This window comes from Aspergillus undulatus (genome assembly GCF_047715775.1).
Source record: "Aspergillus undulatus strain CBS 261.88 unplaced genomic scaffold BDV17scaffold_13, whole genome shotgun sequence".
NCBI classification, from domain to species: domain Eukaryota; kingdom Fungi; phylum Ascomycota; class Eurotiomycetes; order Eurotiales; family Aspergillaceae; genus Aspergillus; species Aspergillus undulatus.
The window spans coordinates 56,173-74,511 of record NW_027396617.1 but is presented as its reverse complement, the minus strand read 5'-3'; the positions used below and the strand labels follow the sequence as shown (position 1 = coordinate 74,511).

Genomic DNA, 18,339 nt, shown 5'->3' with positions numbered 1-18,339 from the left:
AGCAAAGAGAAGAAAATATCCTGTACTGATGCGATCCACATAGGCAGATATATACTAAATTGGAGGCTGGGGCCTGAGTGCGAGTGCGGGGATTTCGATTGATTATCCGCAAGCGCACCTATCTCTGGGAACTGCACATTACAACCATTCCTGCCGCGTGAACGGCGAGGGCTCAAGCCAGCCATTGCGAAAAGAAAGGATAAGACTTCCCCGCTGGAATATGTGAGCTGCTGCTGCTCTACCGCCACCAAAATGGCGTCTGCGGTCCCTATACACCGTCAACGAACCACTCAAGCCTTCACTTTTGATGGTAACAATCTTGAAACTTTCAGAAACTCCTTCACAGCGACTGTTGTCAGTCTCAAATGGAAAGTACTGTTCGTGCTAGTGGCTGCCTGGTTCGCGGCGTGGCCGTTCCTGCAATATTACAAACGAAGAGCCCATTCGCGGCTGCTCTCTGGCAGCAGCTGCATTTGTGATACCGCAATTGTGCCACCTGAGAAGGATGCTGCGAGCCTCGTACCAGCAACAGGGGCGACACTTAGGGCCCCGGTTCAACGCCAGCATGTGGCAAGACCAAAGGCTCCCAAGGACTCTATGTTAGCGACGGCAATGTTGCTCGCTTTGGCCTTTGTCATATGGCTCTATACCCCTCCAGTCTCGCCGATTTCTGGCCTCTTGGAAGTCTTCCAGGTCTATCGGCCCGTTCCTATCCCGGATCCTAACTCTTCTTGTAATGAGGAGATTCTGCTTCTAGACCATGTGTTTACGTTCAGTTACGGCCATCCGTTCGTTGGTGAGCTCATTCGGCGGCCCCCAACCCTTACAGGTATGCTGACCACTATGGTCCAGGTTATTATGAGCCACCGACTTGTGACTTCGATACTGTGCGGCTCAACCTCACGGTCACCTCCAGGGGACGGCAGTTTGACCGACTTGCACATATGTACTTGGGAGACGTCGAAGTATTCCGAACATCAACTGCGGAACCTACGACGAGAGGTATTGTTTGGACTTACATGAAAGACCTGTCACAGTATCAAGTGCTGTTCAAAGAACGTCAAAAGATCATCTTCGAGCTAGGGAATTTGATCAACGATGTCTTTACCGGCTCTTTCAATGTAACTGTGGTGGCTCGGTTCTCGCGTGAGGGAAACGTCAAGACTCCGGATATCATTCATCCAATATCTGCACGGAACTCAGCGCGCAATTGCTCGAGTGCATTCCACGTACCCGAGCAGCAAGCGAAGGTGGCCTACAAGATTGACCGCAAAGTCTCTCGCGCAGTTGTTTCAATATCCGCGTGTGGTCAGTCTACAGAAGAATTTTGGTGGTCGAATGTGTTTTCCTCTGACAGGGAGACATTCGACAATGGCATCGGTGAGATTTACGGACACTCCCCGTTTCGTGAAATCCAGCTCTATATTGACGGAATCCTCGCTGGCGTCATCTGGCCCCATCCAGTCATCTTTACTGGTGGTGTTTCTCCGGGCTTCTGGCGCCCAATTGTCGGGACTGATGCATTCGATCTAAGGGCTCCCGAAGTCGACATCAGCCCTTTTCTGCCTTTGCTCACGGATGGCTCCTATCATTCTTTTGAGATCAAGATCGTTGGGCTGGACATTTCTGATGATGGAGGCGCCACGCTTACCAACAGTATCGGCTCCTATTGGGTTGTCTCAGGGAATATATTTCTCTATCTGAGTGACGATACTGACAGACAGTTATCCACCCCTGCCAGTCTTCACCTAAAACCTGAGGTTATAGCTCCCCTTCCCATGATTACTACTACGAGAGACCTTGTACAGAATCATACTGCAGGGAATGTGTCCTTAGCATATTCCGTACGAGCGCAAAGAACCATCACGGTCAAGTCGGCCAACTTTACATGGAGCCAGAACCTTTCATTCTCCAACTTTGGCCTGTTAAATCAGCAGGGTTTAAGCCAGAAGAATGTACAGCATACGTCTGGGACAGTCTCAGCTGGGGGGATCTGGGATAGAGACCCTAGCTACAAGCTCAGCTTTGAATACCCGCTGGTTGTCAATACAACCTACGGCAAAGTGGACGGCGGGCTTACGATCGACGCCTGGATGCGAAGAGGGCTCGAAATCGATTCCAGCGGAGGGGTCGGTATTTCCACGTACACCCTGTTGTCAGGTCCTTTACGTCTGCGCACTGCTCAATGGGGCCAAGCATCCTATCGATCGTCTCAATAATAACTCCTCCTCTTCTGGCGATACAAGTGATACTTTCGAAAGTGACGCCGGGGGGAAAGTATATCGGCGATTTGTACGCGCAGTCAACGGCAGTGTTGTCTCCGATGTGAAAGTCTCATAGACAACTGAAATGATAGCCACGAATCTTAGCTGCAGAACGGGATGCCCTGAAGGTAACTTAAAAAACATTGGTGGGTCTTTATGAGTCTTAGCTCCGGTAACCCCATCATTATCAACACGTGATCTTATCGATAGTGCATATAGAGTGCCCCAGGTTCTTCTCTTCTCCCCCAGGTTGAAACTCCGCAGTCATTGGGGGTTTGCAGGATGGCTGTGGCGCAGGCAACTATTTTCTATCCAGGTAAGACCCATAGAATCCAGACGTAACAGGAGGAATAGGTTGCTTACAATGTTCTCTGGCTCCCAGGCGCGGTTCCTGATACTTTGGCGCAAGCTTTCACGCGTCACTCGGACAATGGGCAGGATGGACCGGCTAGCAAACGTCGCAAACGTAATTCAAAGGCTCTCAGCTTGCGCGAAACAAGCGAAGTGTCAGCATCGCTGGTGCCCAACGGCTATATCCCTCTAGCACGATGCAATCTGCAACTGGTAATGGCTCACTTCAACGCTGACCATAAGAACTGTTAGCTAATACCCTGACAGGATTTTGCACTTGCGGCTCCCTCGCAGGTCGAGTGGGGTAAACCTGCTGGCATTGAGTTTAATTTGCCTGTCCTTGTCAAAGTTACTAGACCGGACCCATCTGGCTATGATCCGTCTGATTCTGCACCTGCTTACAAGGAGGCTGTTGGAGACGACGGGGTTCAAAAAGATTACGTGGTATTAGAGTTGGAGACGATTCAAGACCGTCAGACGATCTTCATCGATACATCTACGGACCCTGATGTGATTGGTCTCGGCAAACATTTAGCAATCGCAAGTGATCTTATGTGCGCAGACCGCTACCATACGGCTAGGCTGCCGACCGTATGCTATCAATCTACTCTTCAGTATCTTGCAAACCGCACGTCATTTCGCCTCGAAACCCTTATCTTATGGAGAGACTCGCTCGATATTTCCGAATACCATAAACTACCTGAGGCTGCCTTGTGTGCATTCTCCAACTACGCCCTAGGTCAAAGGCAAGAATATAAATCTCATGCCCATCGTCGGAACCGGGCTGCGGCAGGAGCAGATGGCTGGACACCCCGAGATTTCTATAACAACGTCCACGTTCCTCCGGATACGCCTGAGCTTTCTGCACCTGTGAAATGCGACATGGTAGAGTGCGAGCTTTATCCGTTCCAGCGGCGTGCAGTACGGTGGCTCTTAGCAAGAGAAGGCAAAGAATTGGACTCCGAGGGTCTGGTAGTGCCCATCAAGGACCATCCGAAGTCTAATCTACCAGTGTCTTTCCAGCGAATAACTGATGCAGACGGGGAAAATTGCTTTGCTAGCCAACTCTACATGATTGCCACAAAAGATCTTCCCGGGTGGTATGATGTGAATGATCACTTAAAGGGAGGAATACTAGCTGAGGAGATGGGCTTGGGAAAGACTGTTGAGATGATCTCTCTAATGTGTCTGAACCGTCGCACATTACGCGCTGAAGAAACATTTGCGGGGGTCGGAAGCGAAGGGCTGAGGCCAACTGGCGCAACTTTGATTATAACCCCACCAGTCATCCTGGAGCAATGGAAGCAGGAAATCGAGTTACATGCCCCGAAACTTCAGGTGTTTCATTACACTGGCCTTCAACGGCATCAAACATTGTCGGATCAGGAGCTAGTTGAGCTCATGGCCGATAACGATGTCGTACTCACAACTTATAATGTACTTGCGCGCGAAATACACTACGCCGGCAACGCACCGAAACGGAATCTTCGACACGAAAAGCGATTCGAAGCCAGGAAGTCGCCCCTGGTTAAGATATCGTGGTGGCGGGTATGCCTCGACGAAGCCCAGATGATTGAAAGTGGTGTAAGTAATGCGGCAAAGGTCGCCCGGCTCATACCTCGCCATATGGCATGGGCTGTGACCGGAACGCCCCTTCGGAAAGATATCACCGATCTGCTTGGGCTCCTGCTCTTCCTTCAATATGAACCTTTTTGCGGTCCCATCTGGAAGATGCTGTGCGGCACGTTTAAGCCCATCCTAGCCCAGATCGTGCATATGATTACATTACGGCACAGCAAGGATCTCATTCGCAAAGAGCTGCACTTGCCGCCTCAGAAGAGAGTTGTTATTACGGTCCCATTCACTCCAGTGGAAGAGCAAAGCTATAGACAGTTATTCGAGGAGATGTGCGACGAGTGTGGGCTCGATTTCTCTGGAGCTCCTCGAACCTCGGACTGGGATCCGAATGACCCCTTCGTTATAGAAAGGATGCGGTTGTGGCTTGTTCGGCTTCGTCAGTCTTGTCTCTTCACCACCGGGCACCGTCGCAAAGGGTTCGCTGCTGGCAATGGTCCCTTGCGATCGGTAGATGAGGTTTTGGAAGTAATGATTGACCAGAACGATGCGGCGATACATGCAGAGGAGCGCACACTTCTTTTGTCACAGCTTCGTCGTGGCCAACTACTGGAAAACGCAAAACGTAAGCGGGAAGCCTACGACCTTTGGAAATTGTCGTTGGATCGCGCCAGTGAGATTGTGAGCCAATGCCGGGAGCGGCTTCAAATTGAACGGAAAAAGCAACCGACTCCTTTGAATGATAAAGCAGGGGATGACAAATCGTCGGTGAGTGACGACGAAGGCGAGGAGACCGAGAAAAACACCCGGCTTCAGACATTTCGTCAAAGGCTACGCGCCGCGCTCGAGGTTGAGCATATCGCCATTTTCTTCACCGGAAACGCTTACTATCAGATGAAGTCGGACCCTGAGCTCACTGAGCCTGAATCGGAGGAATTTCAGACGTTGGAAAAATTGGAAGAGGAAGCATATGCGAAAGCTAAACTTATTCGACAAGAAATGCTAACTGATATTTCTCAAAGAGCCAAGCGCTATGTGAAAATGGTCAAGGAAAAGTCCAAGAGAAAAGGGTTCGTGGCGATTCCGGAAATGAAGCTCCAGCTTTACAGCAAAGGATTGGAGTCTCGTAGGGTCTTCGAACGACTTGAAAAATTCTGTCTTGTGATGAACGACCATGCTGTACAATACAACCAATGGCGCCAGAAGATGGTCGAACTGCTTTCACAGGCTCTCATTGATCAAGAGGATGATTCCGAGCTCGAGGGCGACGAGTACGAGAAATCCACAAAGCATCAGGATGAGATGTATGTTTACATGGAAGCCCTCCGTGCCTTGTTTGCGGACCGCCATGACGCTCTGACTGGGCAGAAGAACGTGCTCATTGCCCATGAGGTCAAGCAAGCCATCGCCCAAGCAAAAAAAGAAGAGGGCCCCTCGCCGACGCTATATCTCGAGATCATGCAGAAACGAAATGAAATGAAACCTGATGCTGACCTTGGCTCCCTTCGAAGGATCATTAATGAGCTTCGTAGCCTCGGAAGCTCCCTCGAATGGCAGGCAAACGAAGGGAGTTCGCGAGCTCGCGCTGAATTTGAGATTCTCACAATGGTGCTCAAAAATGTTCTTCACATGTCTGTTGAGCAGACAAAGATTGCATCTAGCTTGGAGAAGGAGGTGGAAATGTTTCGAGACACTATGAACAATCGTCTTGAGTACTACCGGCAGCTGCAGCAGATTTCTGATACCGTTGCGCCGTACGACGAAGAGAGTTCTGGCAAACCACTCGATCACGAACTTTTCAATTCAAAGCTTGAGCAAGAAGAAGGATTTGAGAAGAAGATATCGTCTATGAAAGCGAAGGGCCGCTATCTTATTCACTTACGAGATGAACAAAATCCAGATGAGAGCTCAAAGATCTGCATCATCTGCCAATCTGGCTTTGAGATCGGTAAGTGATATGTTTGCAACATTGCCGCCTAGGACTTGTATGCCAAGCAAATTACTGACTCTATCTAGGTGTTCTGACGGTTTGCGGTCATAAATATTGCAAAGACTGTTTACGTTTATGGTGGAATCAACACCGTAGTTGTCCGGTTTGCAAGAAGCGACTAGGAAGCAACGACTTTTACCAAATCACATACAAACCTCAAGAATTTGTGGTCCAGGAGGAGAAGGCATCCCCGAATATTGAGCTCGAACGACACTCCAATAATGCCATTTACACAGATATTGGGTCGGGGACTCTCCACGAAATCAAAAACATCGATCTCAGAGAGTCGTTCGGAACCAAGATCGATACACTGGCACGCCATATTCTGTGGCTACGGGAGAACGATCCTGGTGCTCAATCCATTGTTTTCTCTCAGTACAGGAGCTTCCTTCAACACCTTGCCGCTGCGTTCAAGCGATTCAAAATTGGGTACAGTAGCGTCGATGAATCTGACGGAATAGAGAGGTTCAAGAAGGATGCCGGGGTAAGTTCTCTGCATTTGCTACTGCTGTCAAGATCAACTCTGACAACAATAGATTGAATGCTTCCTCCTGCATGCAAAGGCACATTCATCAGGCTTGAACCTGGTCAATGCAACTCACGTCTTTCTCTGTGAGCCTCTCATCAATACAGCTATTGAGCTCCAGGCTATCGCGCGAGTGCACCGTATTGGGCAACACCGACCAACTACCGTATGGATGTACTTGATCTCCGACACCGTTGAAAAATCAATCTATGACATTTCAGTGTCTCGTCGACTAGACCACATTATTCGGAAAGAACGAGAACAGAAGGCTAGTTCATCCTCGTATAATGGAAATGGGGCGAACGGGGTGAATAGGGCTATGCCTGAGGACCTCAGCGAGGTAGCCATTGACTCCGCCAACTCACTGGAAATACAAGATGCCCCGCTGGCCAAATTGATGGAAGGAGGCGTGTGGGGTGGCGAACTGGTGAAGAAGGATGACCTGTGGCAATGCCTTTTTGGCAACCCAAGGCAGCAACAGACGACGCACGGCTCTTTGAGCGCTGACGGCGATGTGGCGAGGTTCTTGAGAGCGGAGGCAGCGGAGCAGAGAATCATCGCCTCGAGGGAACGAGCATAGATAGGCTTAGACAATGGGTGGATGAAGCGATGGCTTTTCGCTATGATTCACGGCGCGGGCATGGTTTAGCACTGCGGTAGTTGATTTATTTTATTTCTTTATTATTCATGATATATTACATGATTGAATGAAGTGTGGCCTATTCATCATATCGAAAATGACAAGGACAATATATAGTCATATATTTGTAGCCTGAAATGCCAGGCATCTAACTGTACCTGAGACCTGACTAATCCGGCCATGGCCCCATTCAGGTGCGGCTATCGTGGCTCACCAGGTCCACTACAGCTGACGTTGAGTGTTGCTACCTACTCGGCGGCTTGGGGGCGAACTGCTAATCCTCAGTTGCATTTATATATTCCAGCTCTCCACCTTTTTTCTTCTTGAAATGTGTCTTTCTTCCTGATGTTTGGCGCCAGTTTGCTTTTCCCAATAAACCACAACAGATATGGCCGCAACCAATGAAGCAGAGACCAGAGAATTAAGCTTGATTGGCAAGGTCGAGCTCAGAATCGCTTTGGCAGATACAGATCAGAAGCTGGAAACTTTGCTTGCGACATATCTAGCTCCATTACTTCTGAAACTAGGCTCGGACAGCCATGCAGTTCGCAGCAAAGTGATTCAAGTTTGTCAACATATCAACACCAGAGTCAAGGCTCCAGCTATCAAGCTACCCATTGCGGCGCTGCTCAAACAGTTCAAGGAGCAGAAAGTGCAGTTAATACGGCACTTTGACTTGGTATATCTGCAGCAAGGCATCGATCGCTTGGGCTCCGACGCTAGAGTTGAGATCCTGGTTCCCTTATTACAGGGTATTTCGGAGATCGGGACCTCTGTGAACCAGGGGGCTGTTGTGTTTAACCTAGTGTTGCGCCTTTTACCGTTGCTGAAGCTTCCACCGAAGGACAGCGTGGACGATGTGAACTTGAAGACTCGCTTGGGTCTTTCGGACCAGGATACGGGCTTCCTCTCGCATTGGTTCTCGAAGCTGTTGCTGCTTCTGCCTGCAGAGAAGGATACGCCCGCATGTCCTGGTTTATCCCCAGCAGAATACAAGTTTCTCAACAAGAACCTACCTGTAACTGAATCATGGAATCCAGCTCAGGACGGCGGATTGAATCTGACGGAAACGAAAGTACGAGTGCTGAGGTTCATCTCCAGCGGAGCCTTTAATACTTCAGAACGCCTAATGCCCGCCATTATTGCGTCTGCGGACAGTAACTCCCGCTTGTCTGATCTTGCTGCTGAGCTTCTGAAAAGGTTTATCCCTGACCTTGAAAATCCAGAGGTTGTGCAGCAGCTCTATCAACTGTACTTTGGTTCTGGGACGCCAGATGGGCCGCGGCCGGCGCGTTCTGCCCTACAAACCAAGCTCCTTGTGTTTCTAGGAAAGTCCGTTACAGCCACGAAACATACGGACAGGATTCTGCAGTTGATCGAGGACGGCCTTTTGTCAGATACGGCAAGATCCTCTCAAGGGCTACAGGCCTCGAAGTTGCGAACTCAGATCTTCAACTTTACTACGTGGGTTGTGCGTATGGGCTCTCCCGATGATCTTAGACAGATGGCGCCCAAGGTAATTGCCGGATTGATGGACTTCATCCGCTCTCAGGGATGGCCTAGTTCAGGAGCCAGTGGCCAGCGCCTTCCGGCGACAGATTTGAGCCTGCGTGCCCTCGCCTACGAAAGCATCGGAATCATCGTTCCCAGAGCCGATCTCCAGTTCAACGGCGGACACGAGACGGTATCATATTTCGAACTTATCAAATGGCTATTTACTTCGCTGAGTTGTGATGACTCCGGCTCGCAAATTTTCGTTAGCATTGAGCAAGCTCTGGGAAGTATCTTGAATTCGTCAATAGATGTTGGAGACACGGAGTCAAGAAAGGAATTGAGTCATTATTTGGACACTCAAATGAGGACATACCCGGGAAATGATGACGAGGATACCGGGTGTCGGATCGTACGGGGACCGCAGTACGCCGCTGTGCGGTTCGCAAACCGATTCCTGCCATTTTGCAATGTTCTGGCGCGCTGGATCGATCTCATGGCTGTTGCAGGCGGCTCCGACAACCGTCAGGAAATCTCCGAGGAGGGCAAAAAGGGACTTCATCCGTATTGGTTCCGGTTGATAAATCCAACACAAGATAATGGACCAATCCGTGCTTCGTTTACAACTGAAACAAACTCATATTTTGACTTCCCTAGTTTCTATGAAGCTACAAACTTTCTACTTTTCACCGTTGAGCCAGGAAGTCATGAGTTTGGGGTGTTTGGGGACCGATACCGAAATTCCTTTGGCCCTGCAATGACCTTTCTCCGTAATATCTTGTTCTGGGAGTCTCTATCGGCAGCTGGTCTGGCCTTCGAGATAGAGCAAGATTGGGAGCCCAAGCTCGACTTGATGCTTTCTACGGATGAAAAGGCGCGAGCGGCTTTAAGACAGCATATGAAGTCCAATGCGGAATTGGTAGGGATGTTCCTGCAGTCTACTTTGATGGGTCTTGTTGATGGATATGGAGAGGGCCGACGACAATGCGGAGAGCATTTCGTCAGTATCTGCTCACTGGCAACTAATAACTCGGTGGAGTGGCTTCTTCCTCAGGCGTTGTCATTGAAAGGAACACTGTCAAGCAATGACCAGGATGCCCAGAACACGGCGGCTCGAGCAATCGGTATCCTCACATCTCATCCTGCATTCTTCCAAAAAGAATTAAACGAACTGGTAATGGAATGGTCAGCCACGTTGGCATCATGGGAGTCGGCGGTTGGCGGAGAAGTCCTCAGGGTCCGGGGCGCGCTACTTGCACTTTCCTTTATATTCAGCAGACTCGCGTTCCGCGGGACGAAGGAGAAGATTTCAGAGGCGCAAGTCAACGCATTGGTCAAGGCTATGTTTACCATCATTGAGACTTCTCGCGACTCTCTTCTTCGGCAAGCTGCACAAGTAGCTATCGCCCAACTCAGCCTTTCCGGCCTACTGTCGCCGACTACATCCAATGACTCTGAGTGGGAGACAGTCAAGGGAGGGCTGGTCAAGGATGCCAAAGCTGAAAGCAGCGTCGCCATAACAGCCCTCGGTTCACTTGTGCTCAACTTCCCGCATGATGCGCCCCAGTTCCAGCAATTGCTCGATGCACTCTACGGTCTACATGAACTCAAAAGCCCGGAGATTCACTTCACGATTGGCGAGGCACTTGGTAATGCCGTCGCCGGCTGGAACTCCAAGTCGTTGATACCTGACTTCGACGTTGATGCATCGCTGCCACAGAACAATATTCCTACTTCAGTCCTTGCAGACGCATCCGACAAGCTTATTGCAGACTGCAGAGCGTCAAAGCCGTCTCTAAAAAAAGCATCCGCCATATGGCTACTATGCTTAGTCAAAAACTGTGGCCACATGGAAGAAGTACAGAGTCGCCTACGCAAGTGTCAAATCACGTTTGCCAGTTTGTTGAGCGACCGCGACGAGATGGTTCAAGAGACTGGAGCCCAGGGTCTCAGCTTGGTGTATGAGATGGGCGACCAGTCACTCAAGGATGACCTGGTGCGAGACCTGGTGGACTCGTTCACGGCTAGTAGCGCCAATCTCGGCGGCGGCGCCATCAACGAAAACACTGAGCTCTTTGAGCCTGGAGCCCTACCTACCGGCGGAGGCTCATCGGTCAATACATACAAGGACATTATGAACCTTGCTTCTGAGGCCGGCGACCCAACTCTCGTTTACCGATTCATGTCTTTGGCTTCCAACAACGCGCTCTGGACAAGCGGGGCAGCCTTTAGCAAGATTGGCATCAGCAGTATCTTCTCCGACTCCAGCGTAAACGGATATCTAGCGAAGAACACCCAGATCTATCCGAAACTGTTTCGATATCGATTTGACCCGAATCCAAATGTGCAGCGTTCTATGAACACGATTTGGCTTGCGCTGGTCAAGGATCCAAACGCCGTCCTTACTGCTCATTTCGACGAAATCCTGACCGACCTCCTGAAGAGCATGCTGGCTGGTCGGGAGTGGCGAATGCGGCAGGCAAGCTGTGCGGCCATTGCAGACTTGATACAAGGTCGGCAGCCGGATGTATACTCCAAATACGTGGATGAGATTTTCGCCAAGGCATTCAAGCTCGTTGATGACATTAAGGAAAGTGTCCGGATCGCTGCCCTCAAGCTTTGCCAAACCATCACCGGGTCTGTTCTTCGCACTTTAGAGGCAAGCGATCCCGACACGAAACGAGTGAGGACGATGCTTGAGAGTACCATACCATTCCTACTCAGTGACAAGGGCATGGAGTCTAGCGTCCAAGAGGTCCAGGGTTTTGCTCTCTCAGCTCTAATACAGATGATTAAGAAGGGACCGGGTAGTTCGTTGCGCCCCTTTGTTCCAAGCATCATGGAGCAGTTTCTGAACTGCCTTAGCTCGTTGGAGCCCCAGGCGGTCAATTACGTCCATCTCAACGCCGACAAGTACGGACTAACTGGGCAAGAAATCGACAAAATGAGACTATCCAGCATTCGCACATCCCCGATGATGGAAGTGATCGAGCGATATCTGATCGATATGCTCGACGACGCGAGTATGAAGGAGTTCGCAGCCAAACTCGAAGGCGTGCTTCGCTCGGCCGTTGGCCTCCCATCCAAGGTCGGGTGCAGCCGTGTACTAGTCCTGCTAAGCATGCGATCGGTGCTGTTCCAGCCCTACGCCGATCGCTTCATCCAACTCCTCGGCAAGTACGTCGTCGACAGAAACGACACCGTCAGCGCCTCGTACTGCTCATCGATTGGCTACCTAATGCGTCTAGCCTCGGACGACCGAATCCTGAAAACAATAGAGCACGCCAAAACTCTATATCTGCAAGCTGAGGATGCCAACCAGCGGGTTATTTCTGCCGAGATCCTGCATGCGTCGTCAAAATTGTCGAATGATCGCTTTATGGCGTTTGCCTCGACTGCGCTTCCGTTTGTCTTTGTTGCGAAACATGACCTTGACGAGCATGTTCGGGAGGTCTTTGAGAAGACGTGGCAGGATAATGTCGGTGGCAATCGGGCTGTGTCGCTTTACATCAAGGAGATTGCGGACCTTGTCAGTGGTAATCTAGACTCAGCCCGGTGGGCCATAAAACACACCGCAGCGTTGGCAATTGGAGACGCGATCATGTCTTTGGACTCGGAGCTTGACCTGAATACCAGTCAGTATTTATGGCCTGTTTTAGAACGGGCATTGGCTGGCAAGACCTGGGACGGGAAAGAAAATGTGCTCAAGGCTTTTGTGCGGTTTGCAGGCCAAGCAAAGCAATTATGGCAGAGCCAGCCGCAGCTGGGAGAGTTGATGAAGGTAAGTTTCATGCTTTGTTTTTCCTCGATCCCCAATTTCTGGGTCGGCTTTATTATTTTGGGCAACATGGCTACGAGCTACTGGCTGATCTACGCGCAAAGACCATCACGATTCGCGAGGCAAAACGGAATAACCCTGCATATCGGCCACATGGCCTGACTGCTCTGGGTGGTGTGGCACAAGCACGCAAGGACCTCAATCTCACGGCTGAGGCAATCAGCATCGTTTCCAAAGTGCTGGATGGCATTGATGATGCAGGAGACCCCATGGATATCGACTCGGGCAGCGGTCCTGGCGCAAAACAAACTTTGGAGAATACGCTGGCTGCTTGTGTAAAGTGTCTCCTGCAGTGCTTCAGCCCGGCTGTGCAGACCTTGAACGCACCCTCGGAAGGTGAGAAGAGCCTCTATTCCTCGCTTTCGAGCATCTTGTTTCAGTGAACTAATAAAAGATTCTACGCCGCAGGTCGCACAGACTTGGATGGTTATATGACAGAGCTGAAGTCAAATATTCGTAAAGTTGTAAAGCACGGAGAAAAACAAGTGCAGATTTCTTTGTACGAAGAGCTGCGCCTCCTCTTCACCCAGCTAACCACATGGGCATCGGAGGGGGACGGCCAAACTCATCATCTACGCGAGATGCATGGACTCTTGGCAACGCTAGCGGGGGAGCTCTCTTGCGAGATTGACTTATCGGTAGAGGCAATCCGAAGGGGACGTGCAGAGGCGACGAGCTCATACGTCAGACTCTGCCTGCAAGCGGAACGGGAGATAGACCCGGAGCTACGGAAGTCCATCGGTGACTGGAGGAAGGAGGAGAGATCTGGACCCGTCAGACAGGTACTCGATCAGGTGATCGGACAGTTGACACCAGAGGAAAGGTGACAAGGTGACAAGTTTCGGGAGGTTCCCAACGGTTGACATGTGTGAACCTTGAACGGAGAAATAACGCTGAATGCCGATCGAGGAGCTGAAAGACCTGGGTACTCTGGGGAAATTTTGGAGAGTACAGCATTGCCTTCAGCCAGCCTTGGGGGACGCGGGCCTGCAGCTCTAGAAGTACAAAGGGAATTTGTTTGACTGCCAGTGGTTCGTTCCTTTGAGCCGGAACAGCAGGAGCCCTATCAGCGGCGTCAGTGTCACCCGACGTGGAAACTTGGGAGCAAACTCAGATCATGCAAAGAGGAGGGTTCATCAGCCGACTCCTGCGGTCCGTTCTGTTCCTGGACATAGCGTCGGGCTCTAAAGCTGGCTTCGCCCGATAGTGTTGATTAGTATAGTTTGACCAAGACCCTTAATTACGATAGAGTGCGACAAGAGAACAATGATTATTGCCTCCTCATCCGAGTCGGACCAGTCATGCAGGCGCTAGCGAATCAAAAGTGCTGCTAGCCGAGGGGGCAATAGGTGATTCAATATTCCGACGGCTTATGATGTCCTGCAAGGCTGCACCTCGCACTTTCTTTTTCCTCACGCCGTCCCTGAGAGCCTAGACCTTGGGGGAGTGAGATTCAGAAGAAATCTGGGAATAATCTGCAAGACAACAGCTCAGATAATCAGAGGTCAGGAATCTGAACGACTTTCAGGGCCGCTAAATTAGTCTCATCGGTAGTCCCATTTGTAACTGGCACATGGCAGGTCTAGTGCAGATGGCGAGGGGGTCCATGGGCTCGGTGGTGGTCTAGGTCAGGGCCGGCTCCGGAACCCATTCGCTGAGTCGCAGTCCAAGCCTCCAAGCCCCGACAGCCAGCGGGGAGATTGTATCTTCTGGGCTGGCTCGCCCAGAGGCAGACTAGATCGGAAGACAAAGAGTCAGTCCCGTCGGCTCCGAGGAAACGCAGAAGAAGCAAGAATGAGACAGCGAGCAGCCACCCTGTCCAGACTCCAGACCACTGACCAGAGCCCGGTTAATGGGACGCTTTTGATGTGACGAGTAGGACGATAGGTCTGAAGGTTCTGAAGGATCGAGGCATCTATTTTTGTTGCCACAACCAGGCTGAGTCGTGGATCTTGCAGCCCGACAGAAGGGAGAGAAAAAGAAAAGATGAGTGAGTGCAGGGGAGAGATGGGAGAATCCAGGCTTTGAAGAGGGAGAGTGAGTTCGCAATGCAAGTGCCTCCGCACATGGTTGGCAGCTGCACCGACGCTGTGCTTGGTCTTAGTTTATTCTCCCTCTGGGCCTCTCGCCATCCATCGCCCCATGTCCACCCGCACGAATCACTGTTGCTCTAGCGCCGTCCCCTTGTCCTCCGATCTCGTCCCATTCGCTGGGCTTTGGCTCGCCCTCCGTTCGTATTTTCGGCGTTCCCCTTGTCCCTTGTCTTCTACTGTAGTAGTCTGCTGTCTGCTGTCTGCCAGGCTGTGTGGCAAAGCACCCGACTTCTTCAGACTCTACCGGGATTCTGCGTCTCATGCATGTCCTTGTTTCTGCTCAATTTTAATTTTACTTTCCTCCTTTTGTCGTCTCCCCTAGTCTCACCTCGGATAGCTCCACGGCGTGCGCGATGCTGCCGTGCTTATTTCTGTCCAGGCTGGTCCCCCACCCCAAGCTAAGGGCCTATCTCCATGATCCATTCGATCCCTTTCTGCTCTGTCTTTGCGGTTTTTCGCTTCCGATTTCCGGTTACGTCTCTCCCGAGGCAGGAAAAGCAATCGGGTCAGGGCCTGGCCTGATAACCTTCATCGCCCACACGTGGCTCATGAGGCTCTAGTGCCATACTATATATATGCTTAAAGGTAGCTTGTCCTCTGCACCCCATCTCTCAAACCGGTGTTCCTTTCTAATTCTCCGCAGTCTCATACGAGCCCACTCTGTTTACCTTTTTAATTCATGACGATCCTTGGCGAAGAGATGTCTGCCCGTAGGGGCCAATCTTCGCGGAAGCGTCCTGTGCGCCTACCTATCATTGCTCCTAAGGATGATGTGGCATCAGGTGCACACGTTGGTGCTCCTGCGACTGCCAGGGCGACAATCGTGCAGCCTCGTCTGCGCTTTCCTCCTAGATCTAGGACTGGCTGTTGGTATGTCCTTTCTGATTGAGCACCGTCAGGTCTCCATTCGACATGCTTTTCCTAACCCAACCTTATAGGACTTGTAGAGTGAGCGAGATCCTTCTTTCCTGCAACTTCTAGTTTTATTGGTCAATTGAGCGTGCTGACTGGGATGTTTGGCAATGTATTCAGAGTCGTAAGAGTAAGTCTGGATCCGGCGTTCTCCCATCTCTTCTCTCCGGCCCTAGTCATTAACCATGTCAACAGTCAAGTGCGATGAAGTGCATCCGCAATGCAACGTGAGTTTCAAGTCTAGTGTCCTTCATCTATATGGGCGTTCACGAAGTGAATTATAGCAATGCGCACGGCTCGGTCATGTTTGCGACTACCAACCCCGATTGTGTTTTCGAGACGACACCCGTCGAGTCATGGAACGTATGCCCGATGTCAAGACCAAAGGGAATGCCGTTTGGGATCGTGAGGAAACTCCTTCCTGTATACCCTAATTTGACTGGGGACTTAATGCTGACGGTGTTTGTCGATCTTAGCAGCCAAAATGTCGCGCCGGAAGTCACATCTCCTCCCTTCGGATCCAGAACCCTGCGATCTGCTTCCTGAATTCTCGAGACTCACATCGGACGAGGAAAGGGAGAGGAAAGCGCAGGGCTCAGCTCCAGGAACATATCATGTCGTCGTGGTACCAGAGAGCTTTGCGCGACTCCCAGAGTATACGGAGGATACGCTTGACACGGTGCTCGGCAATCCATATTCGAGCCCCCTGTCTGAGTATAGTAGCTATGATCCCATGGATGAAGTCACCACATCCGAGGACCCAAACGTGGTGATCTTGAATCAGTTTAAGGACTCTAGGAAGCAAGCGTATTCGAGCCGACGAAGCTGTACGCAATCCCCAGAATCAGATCTAGGTCCCAGTTCCGTCTCGGCCGCGATGATGTACACTCCATTGCAGGATATTTCAGAGGATCAGATCACCCCAACCCTCGACCTTGAAACTTATGATATGGCGCTTCTCGATCACTTCCAAAACGTCGTGTGGATGCAGTTGATTCCTGCGACCCATGGCTACATGGAAGCCAACATCTTTGAGCAAGAGGCTTCCAGTTTCCCTCCAGTGGGTGGTGCCGATTGCTTTGCTTGGGGTGTGCATAAACCTAACGACTATGATGATAGCTTCTCCATGTGATGATGGCATTATCAGCTCTCAGTCTCGTTCATCAAGGGAATGCTCATTATATGGTCGCTTTGCAATATTATGGCCAAACCCTACCATCCCTCCAGGATAGTCTCCTAAAGTGTGACGTTGTTCTATCAGATGGCTTGTTTCTGACACATTTCCTCCTTCTGATATACCAGGTTCGTGGATAATTCTGCCCCTGGAATAGCTCAGTCGCTTACAGAATCAGATCGCATTCACAACACCCAGCAACGTGTCGGCCCTGTGGTCACATCACTTGTCGCGGTTACTTCAACTATCTCTGCTGAGACATACAGTCTCCGAGCGAGTGCGATATCCTCTCATTATATGGCTCATTTGTCAAATCGATCTATATGCGCTTATGAGCGGCTCCGGCACAGGAGAGTATATTAGAGCCGCCATTGAGAGCAATTTACTGCCAGAGGTTGAATCCCTTCTACGCCCTGTGGGCTTCCAAGGCTCAAGCATCTTGCACTCAGAAGAGTACAACGCGCAGTCTCTCGTAATGCGTCTGTATCGAGAATGCTTTGTACTGGCGACTCACCTCGGATTATATATCGCAGAAGCCAAAAGATCCAAAATGTCACACTTGGATCCCCCTTTTCAGGAACTTGAGAACATACGTGGGAGGCTCAAACGGTTGTGGAACTCAGATGAGGTTCGGTTTCTCATGGAGAGCCGACTGAATCTGTCCAAGCGATCGCAGCATAGCTTTCATCAGGTGGGCATTACCTAGCCTTTGGTTACCGTGAACACAGAGCTGACCAGTTCTATCTATAGTTATCTGTTCTTTTCCACACGTCGCTTCTGCTCTCCTGCGAAATCTTCTGGCGCACACAGGGAATCCATATTTACAATGAACTCGAGAAGGAAGTTCAATACCATGCAGACGCGATACTGCATTTCGCAGACCAGATGGTCGCTCATGGCCGCCACGGCGGGCCTCTATTTCTCAATTTTTCGCTTCTCCTGTCAGGTGCGGTGACACTGTTGAGCGGGACTAAGATGGCGGCCTTGGAGCTACTGGCGAAGCTCCGGAAGACAGAGTTCGGGTACGGCGCAGCCATGACAAGCGCAATGCTCCAGACCGTCTGCGAGACGCAGTTGCAGCATTCGCGAGCTGGAGGGCATCTGCGCGAGATCGATTGGATGGAGGTAGCGGCGAACCATGGAAATCGGTTGGTGAGCTTCGGGTGAACCATGGGCTGCTGCTGAATATGAGCAGGACAGCCGACTGTTATAATAATAATGTGATTGGGCGTTTCTGTCTTCTTTAGCGACGAATACACGAGTCATGCATTCTTGTTCTTTATTGTTTGGTTTTGCTGCGGGGCGACCCGTCCTAGCAGGGTTGATCGGGCTTTTCTACTCTTGCGACTCTCTAGGCACATAGGAGACAGATCTCAATGCGATTACGGCAGCGATATTATTAGAACCTCCCCTGCAATTTAGATGCTTCCGAGTCCTGGAGTGCCATTCGCTGCTGGGCGGCATTTTGAGCCAGATGAGCCCCTC

General features: G+C 50.8%; 2 protein-coding genes across 2 annotated transcripts; both read left to right on the top strand.

Annotated features, from left to right (window-relative positions):
- Positions 1-252: 252 nt before the first annotated feature.
- On the top strand, positions 253-13,502 carry BDV17DRAFT_280587 (proteasome stabiliser-domain-containing protein; the record flags this gene model as incomplete). The annotated part of the gene is made up of 18 exons (XM_073759907.1): positions 253-1,002; positions 1,386-2,169; positions 2,674-2,828; positions 3,582-4,385; positions 4,416-6,138; positions 6,207-6,664; positions 6,717-7,228; positions 7,884-8,139; positions 8,179-8,516; positions 8,547-8,678; positions 8,709-8,817; positions 8,851-12,246; positions 12,277-12,315; positions 12,352-12,440; positions 12,474-12,557; positions 12,591-12,618; positions 12,720-13,011; positions 13,084-13,502. 18 exons carry the CDS (start codon positions 253-255, stop codon positions 13,500-13,502), a joined length of 10,368 nt encoding a protein of 3,455 aa, XP_073617442.1.
- A 1,966-nt stretch (positions 13,503-15,468) lies between these two features.
- BDV17DRAFT_280586 (uncharacterized protein) lies at positions 15,469-18,021 on the top strand (the record flags this gene model as incomplete). The annotated part of the gene is made up of 6 exons (XM_073759906.1): positions 15,469-15,642; positions 15,965-16,103; positions 16,160-16,740; positions 16,800-16,982; positions 17,033-17,545; positions 17,605-18,021. The coding sequence occupies 6 exons, from the start codon at positions 15,469-15,471 to the stop codon at positions 18,019-18,021; spliced, it is 2,007 nt and encodes a 668-aa protein (XP_073617441.1).
- Positions 18,022-18,339: the final 318 nt, after the last annotated feature.